Source organism: Poecilia reticulata, chromosome 6 (assembly GCF_904066995.2).
Source record: "Poecilia reticulata chromosome 6, P_reticulata-male-v2, whole genome shotgun sequence".
Taxonomy (NCBI): domain Eukaryota; kingdom Metazoa; phylum Chordata; class Actinopteri; order Cyprinodontiformes; family Poeciliidae; genus Poecilia; species Poecilia reticulata.
This window is the reverse complement of record NC_088835.1, coordinates 1047085-1064682: the sequence shown is the minus strand read 5'-3', so window position 1 is coordinate 1064682 and position 17598 is coordinate 1047085. Positions and strand designations below refer to the sequence as shown.

At 40.4% G+C, this 17598-nt stretch overlaps 1 protein-coding gene across 6 annotated transcripts in view; it reads right to left on the bottom strand.

The window, feature by feature from the left end:
- Positions 1-991: 991 nt before the first annotated feature.
- cttnbp2 (cortactin binding protein 2) overlaps positions 992-17598 on the bottom strand; it is a 93098-nt gene continuing 76491 nt past the window's right edge. For 2 of the 6 annotated variants that reach the window (XM_081607599.1, XM_008410654.3), the window contains 15 exons: positions 15826-15867; positions 14081-14356; positions 12544-12639; positions 11256-11335; positions 10146-10232; positions 9490-9589; positions 8628-8804; positions 7256-7428; positions 6744-6922; positions 6422-6636; positions 6151-6339; positions 5110-5155; positions 4879-4978; positions 3069-3173; positions 992-1505 (listed from right to left, as the gene is read on the bottom strand). In XM_081607599.1, coding sequence (XP_081463725.1) covers positions 1173-1505; positions 3069-3173; positions 4879-4978; positions 5110-5155; positions 6151-6339; positions 6422-6636; positions 6744-6922; positions 7256-7428; positions 8628-8804; positions 9490-9589; positions 10146-10232; positions 11256-11335; positions 12544-12639; positions 14081-14356; positions 15826-15867 — 2198 coding nt within the window. In that variant the 3' untranslated portion in view covers positions 992-1172. The remainder of the gene's footprint in view (positions 1506-3068; positions 3174-4878; positions 4979-5109; positions 5156-6150; positions 6340-6421; positions 6637-6743; positions 6923-7255; positions 7429-8627; positions 8805-9489; positions 9590-10145; positions 10233-11255; positions 11336-12543; positions 12640-14080; positions 14357-15825; positions 15868-17598) is intronic. The other 4 variants (XM_081607601.1, XM_017305253.2, XM_081607600.1 and 1 more) reach the window with 3 other exon arrangements.

Here is a 17598-nt window from a genome sequence, read left to right as displayed (position 1 = left end):
TGCATCAAATAATTCTTTAATCTGCAATCACAATATAGAAAATAATTGAACTGAACTTTTTGGCCACAAGTGAAATAAAACACCAGCGCCTCTGGAGATAAAATGTATGTTTCACTTTTATTGCAGTAGGATCATTACTTACCTTGTTAAATAAATGTGTATTAGCCATAGTAATGTAGTTAAAATTTGATATTATTTATTGAGGTCTAACATTAAAACATTTTCTTTTTACATTTATTTATTGGGTTATAAACTTATGTCTTGATTGAAGATGACTGAACAAACCAAAACTCTCCAGATTTAAACACTTGTTATTATTATTATTATTATTTATTATTATTAATGTATTTATAAACAGGCTGGAAATAAATGAACAGGAATTCGGTGGAAACGTTGGGCATTTAAAATATTTATTATGGCTTACAACTGACAGAGGACATCCTGTGTTTATACACTTCTATTACTTATTGCCACATCCCATTCACTTTGAAACAAGTGGAGGGTTTAAAACCAAACTTATTCTACAAACACTTATGTACAAGGTTTAGTGTTCTTTTTTTATTTTTAAAGTTTCCTCAGTTTTTCTTTAAGGTTTCATCACTGTACAAGAGTAATACCACGTACACCAACCTATAGAGCATACTCTTATTTACAAATATATTTGGTAAAACCCTGATTAATTTCAACAGTATTTAAACCAACCTTGCAACTATCTGGAGATAAAACACTTGAATATCTCAAAATACTTAATAGCAAAAAACAAGAAAGAACAAAAAGCCTGATAGTGTGTGTGTGCGTGTGTGTGTGTGTTTTATTTATCTGCTTTGACCTTATTCCTACAGGAGAAGAAGACGATTTCACTGTAAGTACACCGGAGGGCTTAGCTGTCCCAGAAGGTTCAACACTGGATCTGAACGCCGTCCCATGATGCAATGGGAATTAAGGCAACAGAACAAAAACAACCTGCTGCTTTACTGTCTTTTTAAAAAAAAAATGTTACAGTGTTTTCACTCCTACGTGAGCGCGTCGTTCAAATACTGTAGTAGAATCCACTATGGTCCCCAAGTACACAACTGCAGTACAGTGTAGCAAGTACAGAGAAGTACAAATCCAAGGTCGTCAGGTACCTAGTCTTTACATTGAGAATGGTTGAAGGTGGTGGGGGTGTGGGTCTACTGGTTGCTATGGTGCAGGTCTCTGTGGAGGATCCAGATGTCATCTTGTGAGCGGCTGCGCTCGTTCATGCTGTTGCGGTAGAAGTTGTTGGGGGGGTTCTGCTTGGTTCTGCTGCTGCTCGCTGGAGCTTTCCTGAGGTTGGGGGGGGTCTGGGTCTGGTTGTTATTGCTGCTGCTGCTGCAGGCGCTGGACGCCCTCGTCTGTTGCCCCCTGCTGTTCGAGATGGGAAGCTGCGACTTGACACGGGGACCGGAGCGGCGGCTGCTGCTGCTGCTCTGATAGGCCGGCTGGACGGAGCTGCGGCCTGGCCCACCGGGACAAATGGCCTGCTGGGACAGATGGATCGATATCGTCACACAGGAAACGGAACCTGGGGTTTAGTCAAAGCAACAGCAAAACTATACAGGGGGTCTAATAGTTGACTACTCAGAAGGGATTTCATTCTGATGGTTTGCTCATGTGTGAAGGCTTTAGTTCAACATTATGACATGCAGCAACTGCGTTTCCATTAACCATAAAGTTGCGCAAATTGAAATTAGGTAAATAAATTCACTTAATAGAAAAATGCCAATTTCAATGTTTTAATAAGTTTTTGAGAGGATAAGTTGGTTTTTGAGCTGCATGTTACTACTGGCGAAATGCAGAAGAAGTTGTTGTGGGACGACGATGGATTGTTTTTGTTTTTTCTCACAGCATCACATGTCATAAAAAGTTGTTTCATTGAAACATGTCGAATCCATAACTCTTCTGTAAAATCACAGACTACAATTTCCCTGTAGCCACTTCCAGGTAGGCGGGGCATGTTGCTCAACGCCTGAAGAAGATACTCCTCTGATTGGCTGATTCATGATGAGTGCTAGCACAATGACTGAATTATGAATATATATCATGTCCATCACTGCCATGATTTTTTATTTACTTTTTCAGGTGTAATTTTAATTTCAGTTCTTATTTAATGGAGACACTGCAGTTGTGAAATTGTGTTTTTTCGCCATCAGCAGAATACAGAGTAAGATTTGTGGACATTTGTAATGGGGGCACAGCTGGTGCCTGGCTGGAGAATTAAAATTCTCTGAACTTTACATTTTATCAAGTCACAACCATAAACATTATATATTTTACAGAGATTTAAAGTGACAGCCCAACACAAAGTTATACATGATTCTTAAGCTTCTTTACAAATATAGATGAAACTGCCTTTTATCCTGCCATTAGCATAACTGGAGCATTTACATAAAGATGATTGACAGCGTTAAGACCCTCCTCCTGGCTCTGATTGGATGTTTCTGTTAAGCAGTGCATTTCATTACTGCAGACGGCAGTAGAACCACAGGGGGGAGCCAGAGAGGTTTGGTTATCTGTCAGGACATGATGACAGTTTGAACAAACATATTGTTTATTAAACTTATATACTGTAGATTTAAATTAGTTTTATATTCTAAAACAATTTCCTAAGCTTTGAACATATTTTCTATAAAATAGAAAAGCACAACTGACAAGCCAGGAAAGAGTTTCAGAAAACTGTCAAAAGCTCCATGGTGACTCTGGAGGAACTGCAGAGAGATGCGGCTCAGGTTGGACAATCTGACGACGATAACTCTGGCCTTTATGACATTTGCTGCAATGTGTGTCTCCAGATGCCAGCAGCATGTAGAGACACTAAATGGCTTACATCTGTAAACGCAGCAAAAAGATTCAAATGATCTGAATACCAACTGCACAGATCATTTCTGCACAGCACTCCTCAGATTTTTCTTCTTTCTGCTTAGTAATTATCTAATAGTTTGAGTTGGGATATCACCCAAAATTCCAACATTTGTGATTATCATTTTAGAGAGGATAATGAAATTTAAAAAAGTGTAAATATTTGTATATGTGAAACTTCTCATTACCTCTGACTGCTGCTGGATAGCAGCTTCCTGGTTGGACTTGTGTCCAGGCTGTTCCTTACTGGGAGTGCTGGGAAACAGGATCAAGCTGTCTTTGACCTGGGAGATCTGTGGGAAACCAAGAGGAAACGTCTGAAACAGCTGGGTAAGAATACCTGAGGCTCAGCAACTAAACCTCTGACAAACACAACAGGTCCAGAACATGACATGGACTTAATGTGGTCTGTGCAGAATTAACGTGCTCAGCTTTGATTATTTATTTTTGAATATGAAATGTAGTGTCCTCTCCCACATCATGGACCAGTTACCAGAACAGGAGCTCATTAAACATTAATGCCAGCACCAGACACACTGAATGCCTCTATATTTAGAACGACTGTCAGCTGTGAGGCAAACTATTAGCATAATGTTGAAAAGCTTCCTGTCTTAATATTAATTATTGTATATATATATAAATAAATAAATAAATAAATAAATAACATGATGATTAGCCAACCTTAAAATGTGGATCTGTACATAACTCTGTACTGTCTGTGGCAAAATCAATTCATTTTCTAACATTTTATCTAGGTACTATATAATTATATAATGCTAAAAAACACACATTATAGCTGCAGTAAAGGGTGAATGTTTCTTGTTCTAAATAGTTTATTTAAAAATTAGCAACAGGAAGAAAAATAAGTTATTTTAATTAAGAAAATTTAATTCTGGGAACTACAATCTTTGGAGTCGACTAATTATCCACTACTCTGGTTTTAAAGAGTCATGGAGTCATGCTGGCTAGCTACCTCGCTTTAAAAACATAAAAAAATGTTTTTAGCAATTTTAATTCAATAATATAATTTTCGGTTTAAAAAGAAGTTGGGTTTTTAAAATCTAGAGCAGTATCTGTGTTTAGCACATTACATGCTAATCATGCTAGCTTTAGTAAAATGCCTTGAGACAACATTTGTTGTGAATTAGCGCTGTCTGAATAAACCAAATTAAATTGAATTGAATATTCTGGCAACTAAATAGCTTGAAAATATTAGTTTTCAGAGTTAGTCAAATAAAGACCAAAGCTACAAGAATTAATAATATGACATGCAAAATATAAAACAACCTACTGCTTAAGATTAGCTTGCATTTTATCTCAATCATACTGTGTAACAAGTATGATAAACTTGTATCTCATACTGGCCTACAGACAGTATAGCGGGTCTGACTGGAAACACTGAGATAATAAAGGTTGTGTTTCCTGCACTTCAAACTAAATTTAAGTGCCTTTAAGACCTTGGAAACATCATACAAGAATTCCAACATTTTTAAGGATTTCCACCTGTATCAGTCATGCTTATTATAAATGTAGCAACACCAAAACAAACAGTGTTTGCAATGGTAGACGGTCATCGCCAAGTAACATTTGTTAAAACAAAACAAAACAAAACAAAACAAAACAAAACAAAACAAAACAAAACAAAACAAAACAAAACAAAACAAAACAAAACAAAACAAAACAAAACAAAACAAAACAAAACAAAACAAAACAAAACAAAACAAAACAAGTCACCCAAACTCAAATTTTCTTACTTTTTGAGCATATTTTTAAATTGCTGAAGAATTTTGTGGAAACTGATAACTTTAAATTGAGAACATATATAATCAGGGTTAGGAAATGCCAGACTTGATTTTTTTTTCATTTATGTTAAAACTAGTCTGACATGAGGTAACGACTAAGACCCTAAAGACAGACTGACTTCCTCAATTCCTCTGCTGGCTCAGAGTGAAGCTAAAGACTGAACAGTTTACCAGAGACATGCTGGCGTGTGACTACCTGACTGATGTCCGGCTCCGACCTGCTGGAGCACAAGGTCTGCAGCTCTCTGATCAGATCCGTCTCATCATCGAAGAACACCGGCAGGCCAGCCGGCTGCCTGCAAACCCAGACAATAATGTCACTATAAACTGAATTATGAAACACACACGCACGCACGCACTTTCTGACTCCACAGCCCTGCAGCAGTGGTTACAGTCCATGTACTGAGTGTCAGTAACAGCCACCAACCTGTGGCCATTGGACATAAACCGGACATCAGAGCTGGACACTGAGCCTGAAATCACACACATTCAGGAGAAGTTCTATTAAACAACAACATTAAGCTCCTGCTGAACTCAAGATTCTTTGTCATTTTGATTTCCTTTCTGAGATTTTGCATCATTATCATTACAACTGAAGGTAGATAGAATGTACCGAATCATTAAAATACATTTCTGTTAAATAAATAAGGGGTTCTCTGTCCACACAGGGAACCTCTGGGTCCTTTGATTGAATTACTTTGGAATCTACCTATTAAGCCTATCAAACAGCGCCCCCTTGTGGACACTCTCAATTCAAATTCCAAAAATACTTTATTAAATCCCAAAGGGAAAATAAATGTTGTAACTCATATTATTTGAAAATTCTTCAGAGTTTTTGTAGACAGTGATGGCTGTGGGCAGGAAGAATCTCCTGCAACAGTCTGTGTTACAGCATATTTTAAGAAGCCTCTGAGACACTAGTTTTCTATGAATGGGACGGTACTAACATCACATGCAACTATGAACACAAAACCTTTCCATCAACGTCTGAGCTTCAAAGATGATTAATGATCAAATGTAGCTGTGATTCCATTACAAATGTGCTTTGTCAATATATATATTGTCAAAAAAAAAATACAATTTTGCAATTGTGGTATTGCAATTAAACAAGAAATGCAATTAAAATCACATGTGAATAAGCTTGTTCACACAGGAAGTAATGAAACATGCCACGGCATCATCCTTCTACACTTCCTGTTGTCTTCTGTGTGGTTTCATCCTGTAGTAACACCTGGCTTCACACAATGTGAAAAAAGTATTTCTATCAACGTTTTCTGAAATACTTTGATACAGTTGAAAAACCACGTCATCCTAGCACAAAAACTTTATCAAAAAATGCGAGATGTTTCAAAATTCCCATTAAGCAAATTCATTTTCATAATTACAATTTGCATAACTATATGGTCAGTGGACACCTAGCTAGTGTTTGATGTGAGTGCTGGGTCCAGATGCTGCTTCCTGTACTGACCCTCTCTGAAGGAGCCTCCAGAGCTCCAGGTTACCGATGGGCTCCCCTTCTTCCTGGGGCTGGTGTTGGATCGCCTCAGCTTGGTGCCGTCTCGGCCCCATCTCCCCGCCCCGGACCTCTCCCTGCACGAGCTGAGGGCTGGAAGAGGAGACGAGCCTCCCTGAAACTCCAGCAGGTACCGGTCCATTTCTGAAGGATTGAGCAAAAATTCTTTCTTTTCCTCAAACCTGATGTTTTGTGATCTGCATTGTTGGGGACGACGCCCACTCACCGTGGCGAGACAGGGGGCAACCCGGCATCACGGCTTTGTTGACCAGGATGCTGAGGGCGGCTTTCACCACAGCCTGCTGTCCGGCGCTCAGCCCGCAGTTGCTAGGAGACGGTCGTTGTGAGGGAAAGGTGGTGGAGCGCTTGGTTGTCACGCGGGAGATGACGGCCCCCTCCACCCGCGGCACCACCACGGCATTCCAGAGGCGGGCCAGCCACCTGTTGGAACACAATCCCGTCACATCCGCTCCACAGTCTGACTCCGCCTTCTTAGGGGATTGATGGGTCATTTATGGGTAAGATGCTGTTATCCAGCAGACGGCCACCTGACGATGGGCTGAGCATTGTTGGGGACGACAGGGCAGGACAGGAAGAGCTGAGGGCCCAGCAGCGCCTCATGGGTCCCCAGACGGGACAGACAGGCATTGAGCTGCTGCCACACCTGACTCATCCACTGCACAGAGCGCTCCATGAGGCCGTCTGCTGACCAGGCCGCACTCCCCACCTGCAACAGGAGCAGCTGCTTTTATTCTACACAGACCTAAACACTGTAGAGTTTCAACAGGTTACAGGTGAATTACCGGCAGAAGAAAAAGGGAACATGTTTTCCAGGCCACTTTATAGAACAATCAAGTATCTATCTATGTTACCTTTAGTTGTTAAAAAATGCTATATACATTTCAAATATGACTTTAAAAAAAAATTTGATTTTGTAATTGTGAAAGTGGGCCTCTGTCTCTTTCTGAAAGAAAGAAGTGATTTCACTGTCTACTATCAGGAGGAAGTAAAGCAGGAAAGTAAATCTAAGTGAGCGGCTGCAGCCAGACCTTTGACCTACCTTGTGGAGCAGCTTCCTGCGCAGGTGCCTTCCCAGCAGGCCGTACAGCGGCTCCTGGTCCCAGCGCAGCATCACCCAACGGAAATGCTGCTGAAGGCGGAGCTCTGATCCCTGGAGGTGGGACTTGGACAATGTGCCAATCAGGAAGCTGTTCTCCCTGACGTGGTGTAAACCTGCGTGGGGACAGTGAGTGACGTGTGACCAGTCCTGGAGGTCAGTGGTTTTCAAGCCTGGTTCTCCAGGTACACTGTACGATGTGTTTTAGATGTCTTCCTCCTGCAGCACACCTGGTTACAGCTGACACTTGATTAATGAGATTTTGCTGAAGTGCAATGATCCAAACAGGTGTGTTAACCAGGGCGACATCTAGAAAATGCAAGGTGGTGCCTTAACCAGTTGATAGACCATGACGGCTCCTGAGACTGAGATTCGTCATGAGTGCCACAACACTAGAACCTTAACTTTTACATTCATCCATTTACTATCTATTCCTGCTTGTCCTTGCAGAGGTCACTGGGTCTGGGGAACACCAATACATCACAGGGTACACCTAGCTGCATTTCCATTACTAATGTGCACAAATCTTTCTCTACATACTGTTAATGTAAAAAAATCGATTTTGCAATTGCAGTGTTCCAATTAAATAAGAAAGCAGAATTCACCAAGCGTTGGATTGTTCAGCCACTAGTAGGGAACCTGAGCTTGGTTTAGACCGTCGTGAGACAGGTTAGTTTTCCCTGCTGATGATGTGTTGCTGCAATAGTAAAATCCCATGTGAATAAGCAGAAAATGAGAATATCCTATTATTTTATTATTATTTTCCAAAAGTTCTGTGAGTTTTGCAGAGACTTCATAGTACATTTTATTTATTGCTTCTCTTGTTTTGTGTATTTTGGAAATTTAAAATGTTTTTGGAAATTAAAGTTTATTGATCTTTTAGAGACTGCAGTCACATGATTATGCCTACATTGTTCTATTATGGTAAATGGACTGAACTTTTATAGCACTTTTTCCAATCATTTTGACCACTCAAAGCGCTTTACACTAGAGTCACATTCACCCATTTGCACTCACAAATTCATACACCAATACACAGATCGGTAGGTAAGTTGGGGTTAAGTGCCTTGCCCAAGGACACATTGACATGAAGCAGGAGGATGCTGGAATTTAACCTACAACCTTCCGATCACAGAACAATTACTTTTCCCACACAGCCACAGTTCTTAGTTGAAAAAGATCTCAAAATGACAATATTGCCATTTATTGCAATCATTTCTGGGACAATTTATGATCCAGGAAAACTTGCTATCCTGACAGGCCTTGAGCTGAACATGGATCTAAGTCGCTGCTCAGAGTCTGGTGTTGGTTGTACCTGTGCTCAGAATCAGAGGGGAGGCGGAGCCTCTGTTGTCCAGACTGAGGCAGAGGTCTCCAAGCAGGCCTGTTAGTGACGAAGCCTTCTCCACTCCCTCCAGCAGAACCACCACACACTGATCAGAGTATCCAGACACCTCTCCGAACCCCGAGCCCGCTGCTGGCACCAGGAAGCCTGGAAGAAAACCAGGACCGGGGAAAAGTGTGCCATATTAATGGACACAGCTAATGTTCTACACATCCCACAGATCCTCAGTCAGGCTAACAATAAAGAGTACAATAAAGAGCACTTGATTTATTAATCAATCAATCAATCAATCAATATTGATTGTGCTATTGATTGTGGAAGTTTGGAAACTGCAGCTCAGAGGAGGAGCTGTGCCTCGAAGGCAGAGCTAGTTTCCACCCGGTGTTTCACAAAGCTGAATGGTTACCATAGAGATTAAAGGATTTATCAATCATGCATGAAAGAATCCAGGCAACACTCCAGGTATGTTTTTAATGAAGGAATAACATTATAACATGATATAAAGCTAAAAAAAACAACGTGATTTTGCATGATTACCGCCTCTTTAACAATGGGTTTATTTGTTATAGGTGTGGACATGTACTATATAAGATTATGTAAGTGTATGAGGAGTTTGAATATTCAATCAAGCTAATTTGTACAAAGAATAAATAGAACGTAGATATAAAATTTAGATTTTATTTTTTGGTGAGGTAAAAATAGGTTCTGTAAATAATTAACCCCTCAGACAGAACAGAGAGGTCTGAGGAGTCCCGTCTGGTTTCAGCACATGCCTGTTAACGCAGCAGACACCGTCCCTCCCTCCAGGTGTGTCAGTGTGAGCATTTCTCACCACAGGTGATGAAGGTCTCCAGCAGCTGCTCCTTGGTCAGGCTCTCCTCCACCTCCACCCTCACCACATCACAGCCCGTCCCCTCCGCCTCCTGTTTCGACTACAAACACACACAGTGGAGGCGGGGCTGAGCGAGGAGCCACAATGAGACAAGAGGTGCGTTGCCATGGAAACATAAGAAATGTACTACTACGTGCAGCGAGAAACGGAGCAGCGGGGCAGGAGAGAAGGATGTGAATGAACACAAAGGGATTTTCTTGGCACATCACTACCATCAGAGAGAGAATGTTTGTTTCACAATGATACGCACCACTACAGAACATCCGCTACTGCAGCTTGGTGGCTAAGGAGGGTGAGCACTTCAGATAAGATATGCCTACAAAGTCTTTCAGGTGATTACATTTACAGATTAGTGTCTTTAAAGATGTTTTTAGTCTTTTAATGATTCCGACAGCCGCCACAGGTACTGACAGACTAGCTAAATCTTTTCATTGTTCTCTCACCGCCCCATCGACTGACTGTGGTAGTTCTCGACTCCAGCAGTGTCATCACATCGCATTGCTGTTTGCACACAATTTCTGTTTCATTGCATCATCCCAAAGCAACAAAGAAAGATTTCCTTTCCTTTGTGAAACCAGCGGCCGGCTGGCCCGTACCTTGACGCAGTGAGCCACCAGGTTCGCGATGTACTCCTGGCAGCTGCCCTCCAGGCCGTGAAAGAACAGGTTCCCATACTGCTCCACCTGGACACCAAACAGGAAAACAGATCGCATTTGAACCCAGAGTAGCCATTCTGAAGAGGTTTATTTGATGGATTAAAAGTAACTTTTTAAGACTGGCAACCTTAAAGCAGGGATTAAACATACTTTTTCTGCTTCTGATAGCACTTTTTTTTAGATGCAGTGATTTATCACTGGTGGAACAAAATATAATTTTGGAGTTTAAATGAATAAAATCATGCAAATCTCTAAGAATTTGCAGTAAAACCAACATTATCAGAGATCGACTCACATACATCAGTGGTGTTCCTGGATTTCTGACCTTTTGGTGGCACTGTGATTTGAGATTTAATTTCCAGTTACCGGCCTGTTGTCAGTGTTTTATTCTATCTATTCATTCTTAAGCTATCAAACCATGATAAAGACAGAAAATTAATAGGTACTTATATAAATATTTTTCTGTTGGTCTGATGTAATATTTTCATTTTAAATGTCATGTTTTCATTAAGTGTAAACAGAAAATCATCATAATTAACAGAAATAAAGGCTTTGAAACATCCATCTGTGTGTAATGCATCCATCTGTATAATGTGCTTCACTCTGTGATAAAGTTCCTGAAATAAATAAACTTTTCAGTAATATTCTAATTTCTTGAACAGGTCTGTCTGTACAGCTTGGTTTCACTTCAGGAATTACACAATAAACCAGATCAACAGGATTTAAACTGTCTAACATAAATTATTAATTTGACACTAATTTTGATTTCTGACTGATAAAATATGAACATATTTGGTCTTTAATAACATCTTTGTGGTTTATCAGTTTTGGAGGTTGCATTATTTTCCCTTCAGCAGAGCCAGCAGAGGGCGCTGCAGTGACTAGGAAAGGTTCAGCACACTTCAAACCCTTCTCCTCTTTCTCTTTTTTGACTTCTTCCCATCCGTCTCTTCATAACAACAATTTCCAATCTCATTTTCTGAGCATTTCCACCCCTCGTCTCCTTGTGTTTTATCTAAAGAGTGTGTGTGTCGCAGTGTGTTTCCTCACCAGGCGAACGCAGTTGTGCAGCAGCGGCAGAGGGAAGAGGGATTCCAGGGCTAACTCATCCAGACCCGACTCAGACAGACCTGTCAGAACCAAGCAAAGAGATGCATCCTTACATCTGCTCTGGCTCCTGGACTCAACCAATCAAACAACACAGAAAAACATGGAAAACTGTCTGTAGTGTGTATTTATGTACAGCCGAGGGAAATGACAACCATTGTATATTCAGATAACCACATTTCAGTCATGGTTATGTGCATGAAAATTAAAAAAACTATATTGCTGATAATTGTATGCATAATATTGAACAATGTTAGGCAATCTGAATGTGACTTTGATGTCAAGACATTAAAATCAGAATTTTGAGATGAAAGTCAAAAGTGAGAAAAAAAGTTTTAATTTTGAGCTTAAAGTCAAAATTCTCACAAAAAAGTGAGAATTCTGAGATTAAAGCTAAAATTCTGAGAAATAAGCCAGAAATTTGAACCTTAAAGTCAGAACATCAACATTTATTTCATTTTTTTCCCAGGGGCCCTAATCCTCTTCTGTGGAGAATTAGAGAAAATGAATTTACTACTTAAACTTGTGGAGCCAGTTCTGGTTTTTAATCATATTATGTTGTACGAACTGGGTACCCTCAAAAAGAACAGTTCAAAGAAATCCTTCATACAACCAATATAAACATCCGACCACTAAATTTCATAAATCAATTTTCCATTTGTCTAACTGTACACCAATCGCAAAATGTTTACTAACATGTTGGCTCTGTGCTGACGACCTGTAATGCAATAACAGTAATATAAAGAGGGAATGTTAATTAAATAGCTCTTCATTAGCTGCAATGAGTGAAACATGGGAGGTTTTGACACATCTATCACATTGATAGTTTATGGACATGTGCATGGGTTTAAAAAGATCTGCCGTCCTATAATGTCCTGGTGGATTGTTGATTTTATGTTAAAAAAATAAGAAGCAGCATTTTCAACTTTCTCACATGACTGATTTAATTTGAACTTTGATTCAATAAAAACTGGGCATCAACCAGTCAGTGTTTCTTTGGCCAACATGTCCCAGGCTCAGTTGTCTTTTATGTGCTGTTGCTTAGGGAGACGAGTCTGCTACATCAGTTCAAATGCATCCAAGAAACAAAAAACAAAAAGAAAAACAAAAAAGCACCCAGATCCTTTAATCCACCAAATGGTTTCAGTGTGCAGTGATCACAGCTCTGATGTCATGCTGTTGTTGGCTGAGTGATGCTGGATGGGGCAGGCTGAGGCTGCCAGGTTTGTACCTTTGAGGCGGATGGTGATGCATTGGCTGAGAGGTTTTCTGACCAGATCCCAGGGAGACTGAGGCAGTTCCTGATCGGGTAACCACTCAGTGTCTCCTGGAAGACACAAAGAGGACATGGGGATGGAAGGAAGGATGCAGGAAGTACATGACTTCAAGGATTGCTCACAAACACTGTCATAAAAGATAGTAGTGGTTGGGTAAAGCAACCGATGGGGAAAAATAATGGCAAACATGCAGCCAAATAAGCCCCGGTATATTCAGTAAATTACATTATGCATTTTGGTGCTGAATAAAAGCATCTTTTGAGAATAACAACCTCTAAAGCTGCAGAAGGTCATTTTTATTATTATTATTTATTAAAGCTATCCACTCAGGGTGGTAGCACATTGAAGGAGCTCTGTTCTTTCATTATTTCATTTCCCTTTGGGATCAATAAAGCATTTTTTAAATTAGATTTTTATTTTAAAAAATTAGCTTTTGTTTTTACATATTTGGTAAAACTGCCACCATGTCCCAGTGAGAGTAAAATGTGAGTCAGACAATCTCTGAAAAAATCAAGCTACTCTACTGAACATCTGCAGAACTGCAACCAGTTCCGGTCAGAAACAACCAATCAGAGCCAGGACGAGGGTTTTAGTGCTGCCAATCAAGCTTGTGTATGAACTGCTCACAACCTCCCCCTCGAAGACAGCGCTAGGTCCAACCAGGCTGAATGGTTGTCGTGGAGACTAAAGGATTTATCGAACATTCATGAAAGAGTCAAGGCAGCACTCATTGATTAGGGAATGACATTATAAAAAGACCTAAAGCTCCAAAAAGTATTTTTTACGTAATAATGCTCCTTTAATACATTTACTCCAATGATAATGATTTAAATCCATCTGTCTCTAGCTACAGTATTTCATATGGAGCCACATCTCAGCAGCATGTTGTGTTAAGGATGTGTTGCATTCAGGTGTAAAGAGCAGTTCATTAACATTTGGTCTCTGAGGACGCTGCTATGGGGAAATAAAAAGGCCAGTAATGTACAGACGTGTTGGCAGGTCTGCCAGAGACCAATTACTCTGACCAGCTCTTCGCTTTGTCCTGAGGTTGTAAATCCTGCTCAGGGTGTTGGAAGGCTGATGTTCAGGCTCTGGATTAGTCTCATTTTCAGCTGAAAGCTTATTAAACTAACGCTGCACTTTTCTAACACCCACAGCAGAAACAGCCTTTACTTTTCTTCTTTTTTTTTGGAAAGTGCAGCTTGAGTGGGCTGCCACAAGAACTGCTGCCAGATCGGTCTGGTAGCAAACTGGGCGGCTGCTTCTTCATCTTCCATTCAACCTAACCTGGTGATCAAGTGTGACTTTATTCAGGACAAAATGATCACAAACTGGAATAAACCAGCAAATCACAGCAGCTTTCTGGAGTCTATAACGAGATGTTTCTTTTTTCCAAAACCTAAAATCAGCAATGATTTTAATTTTACATGTATATTAAAGGATGAAGAACAAAGTTGTGAGAAAGAAAAGAAATGTTTGTAAAGCGGGTACCGATCAGGATGGAGGAGATGCTGGCAGGAGTGAGGCCCAGCAGGGAGCGCTGTGCGTCCTCTCCACAGAGGATCTGGAGGTGAGAAATGAACATGCTGCTGAGGGCGGCACTCAGCTGGGCCCAACGCGTGCCTCGGTTCACCGTCACTCTGCCCAGCGCCGTCTGGCTGGAGGAGTGAACCTTGGCCTCCTCCTCGTCCTCCACGGACCCCATAGGACATATGGGGCCGGTTCCTCCGGCCGAACACTGCAGCAGCACCAGGACCCGGTATGAATCTTTGGAGGGGTGGAAGAGAGAGCAGTGAGCTGTAGCATAAAGGGATCATAAGCTGAATATCTGCTAAACTTTTTCACATGTTGTCAAGTTAAATACAATGCAACAATTGCACCTCTGCGTGCAATTGTTGCACGCAGAGGTGCAACAATTGCAGTTTCCCAGCTGATCACTGAACTTAATAACCGCCAGTTCCAATTTTTTTTCCAACCTCACAGTAGCCACGTTTCCATTACAAACCTGTGCAAAACTTAATCTATATTCCGCTAATGTGGGGGGGAAGAAACACATTTTCGTAATTGTGGTGTTTCCATTAAATAAGAAATGCAATAAAAATCACATGTAAATAAATTTGTTCATGCGATAAGTCATTAAAAAGCATCCTGTGCCATCATCCTCTTCCCACTTCCAAGTTGATGTGGTTTCTGGCAGTAGCAACATCTGGTTGTTGGTCACGCGACTCATGTCATGTGAAAAAGGTGTTCCCATTGCATTTTGGCAAAATAAACTAATTTCAAAAAGACGAGAAAAACGGCCTCATCCTAGAGCCAAAACTTTTTACCAAAAAACCAGAACTTTTTCAAAATAGTGGTGTTGGAAACGCAGCTCATGTCAGATGTTATCAGGTTACAATGCACCTTCAATGTTCCAATTTTAGGTCAGTGGATAAATTCAGTTTCTCACTTAAGCATCGGCTGATCACCCAAAATGAAGGAAATCAGGGCTGATTGATCGGCCGGCAGACTGATCGGTGCACTCCTAGTTCAATGCATTTTATTGGGATTGTATGTGATACACCAACACATGGTAAAGGACAATAGTGAAGTGGAAGGCAAGGAAATAGTCTTGACAAATGTGCAGTGAAGTTTCTTGATCCATTTGTCACGCAAAAAAAAAAAAAGAAGTCAACAGCAAGACACATCCACCAAAGAACCTGAGCGGCCATGACAACGCTTTGCCGAAAATATGGAGATTCACAGCTCAGGCGGGACAATCTGTTGACAAGATAATTACTTGTTTTCTTGTCAACACATATCCCTGATTTGTGGGGTATTATTTGTGAATACCCTACAAACTGGGTATTTATTGAATAGTGGTCCACAGGGGGCAACCTGAACAACAACCTGAACATTCAGCCAGACCTCCAACTCAATAGTAAGATCAGACAAGTGACCCAGTCTAACACCACACTGCTCACTGGGAGGACTCTCATTTAAAGGTCTGAAAAATCTCAAAGACTTAGCAGTTGATGTTCAACTAAATCGACAAGCATAGATTATTTTTCTTAACATTAGTATCAGGTTTTTAGAATTGTGACAACCCCAGGAGGAAGATCAAGCATTGCATCTGGAAGTGCTTCATGGTTTCCCTTGTTACAAGCCATTAAATGGAGTATTTTTTTTTTATTCAGAAAGTTTAGAAACACCTCAAAGACAAATCACCAACACAACAACCCCACAGTCCACTCTACCTTTTTCCACTGCAGCCAATAACGTCGTGGTGTGTATGTTTCCTGTACAGGGAGAGACTTTTGTAGACGTTACAGCACGATTGGCTATGCAAATGATAAACCTCTCATGGATGAGCTGCTGATCACAGCATGTCTGATAGTTTACTTATTTTTGTTGCCTTATTGTAATCAAATATCCATACTGCAATATGACCGTTTCCCTCTGGTTGGTAAAAAAGCCTCATGGTTGTACTGATAGTCGATCGAGTGAAAATAAGAGAAAATCTCAGCAGTGAAGAAATTAAATGCATAAAAAAGTTGTGTGCATGTATGCAGACTGAGGCTATGTTCACAGAGCAGCTCTCAACTAGGCCTATCACGATAACAAATTTTTCTGGACGATTAATTGTCTAAAAAATTATTGCGATAAACGATAATATTGTTTCAAGACCTTTTGATACTGATTTAATGGAAATGACTAATAATGCATGCGATTTCCTGCCATGGATGGATACACTTTATTTTCAGAGGAACACATAACACTGGAACTGATAAACTAAATCAGTTCCAGTGTTAATGGATTCTCAGTCTCCATTAACAAAAAACGTACTTGAATAAAAACTAAACAACATAAAGCCAAAGTGGAAATAAATACTGCATTCAACCAAAACAGTGCAGATTATAAAGTCTGTTTACTATATTGCCCTTCAGTAATCACTAGATTTAAATAGCAAAGATGGGCACATCCGACTATCTAATACAATAGTTAATACTACACGATTTTTTGCCCCTATTTTCTGCCCCTATTTTCCCCTTATGACAATCTTAGATTGTTGACCGATCTAAGATTGTCGCTGGTGATTTCGTAACCGATCATTCTGTAGTGTGATTTAGATCGTTGTGGCCGCTCCAATCTAAATCAGGGGTTTTCAGTTAACGCTGAATGTGACAGGTAGCCAATCAGAAAGTGTGGATTCTCCTCCGTGCTTTCTGAACGGAAATTACGGAGAGTAATCCCAAACAGCTGACACGGCGCAACCCGAAGTCCAGCTGACATTGGAGATGATATGTGGAAACAACATTAATATTTATTTAACATTTTGTGCAAAGAATATAGAAATGACAAGGGGAGGAACTGGAGCCAAATTGCTACCGCAGTTGTAAGTTTTCAGCTGTTCTTCGTTAACGTGACATAAATAGGTTATAATGATTTTCATTCAGTCAGGACTTTATGCTGACTCTAGCCACATGCATCACAGGTAGATTCTAGTGAAGCATTGATTAATGCCTGGTTTTAAAATTAGTTAACTGGACTTGTAGCCATTATTTTGTGCTCATGTGGCTGGACACCACACGGCACGACGAACCCGATCAAACCATTATTCCTAGGATTTCTGTTGACTAATGTGTCTCTCAGGTTTTGAAAATGGGCCGACTGTCGGCCGACAACTCGTAGACATTACACATTACTGTAATGTCCAGACATTACACTGGACATTACACTAAGAAAATGAGGAAGGGATTTGTCAGTGGAGAGTACCGGAGTTGAGGCTTTTTTCGTTCAGTGTCATCAACAGAAAGAAAAAAGGCAGGAAGAGACGATAAAGCCGATAATTAAAATGAGGTCGATAGGTTTAATTTATCGTGCGATTAATTGATTTATTGTTTATTGCGACAGGCCTATTCTCAACTCCCATGTTTTGTTGATATCCATCTATTTTTGCGCAGTCATTTATACTACTAAATAAATCCGACCGCAATGAGATTTCTGTGTGAACGGATTAGCACCCCAAA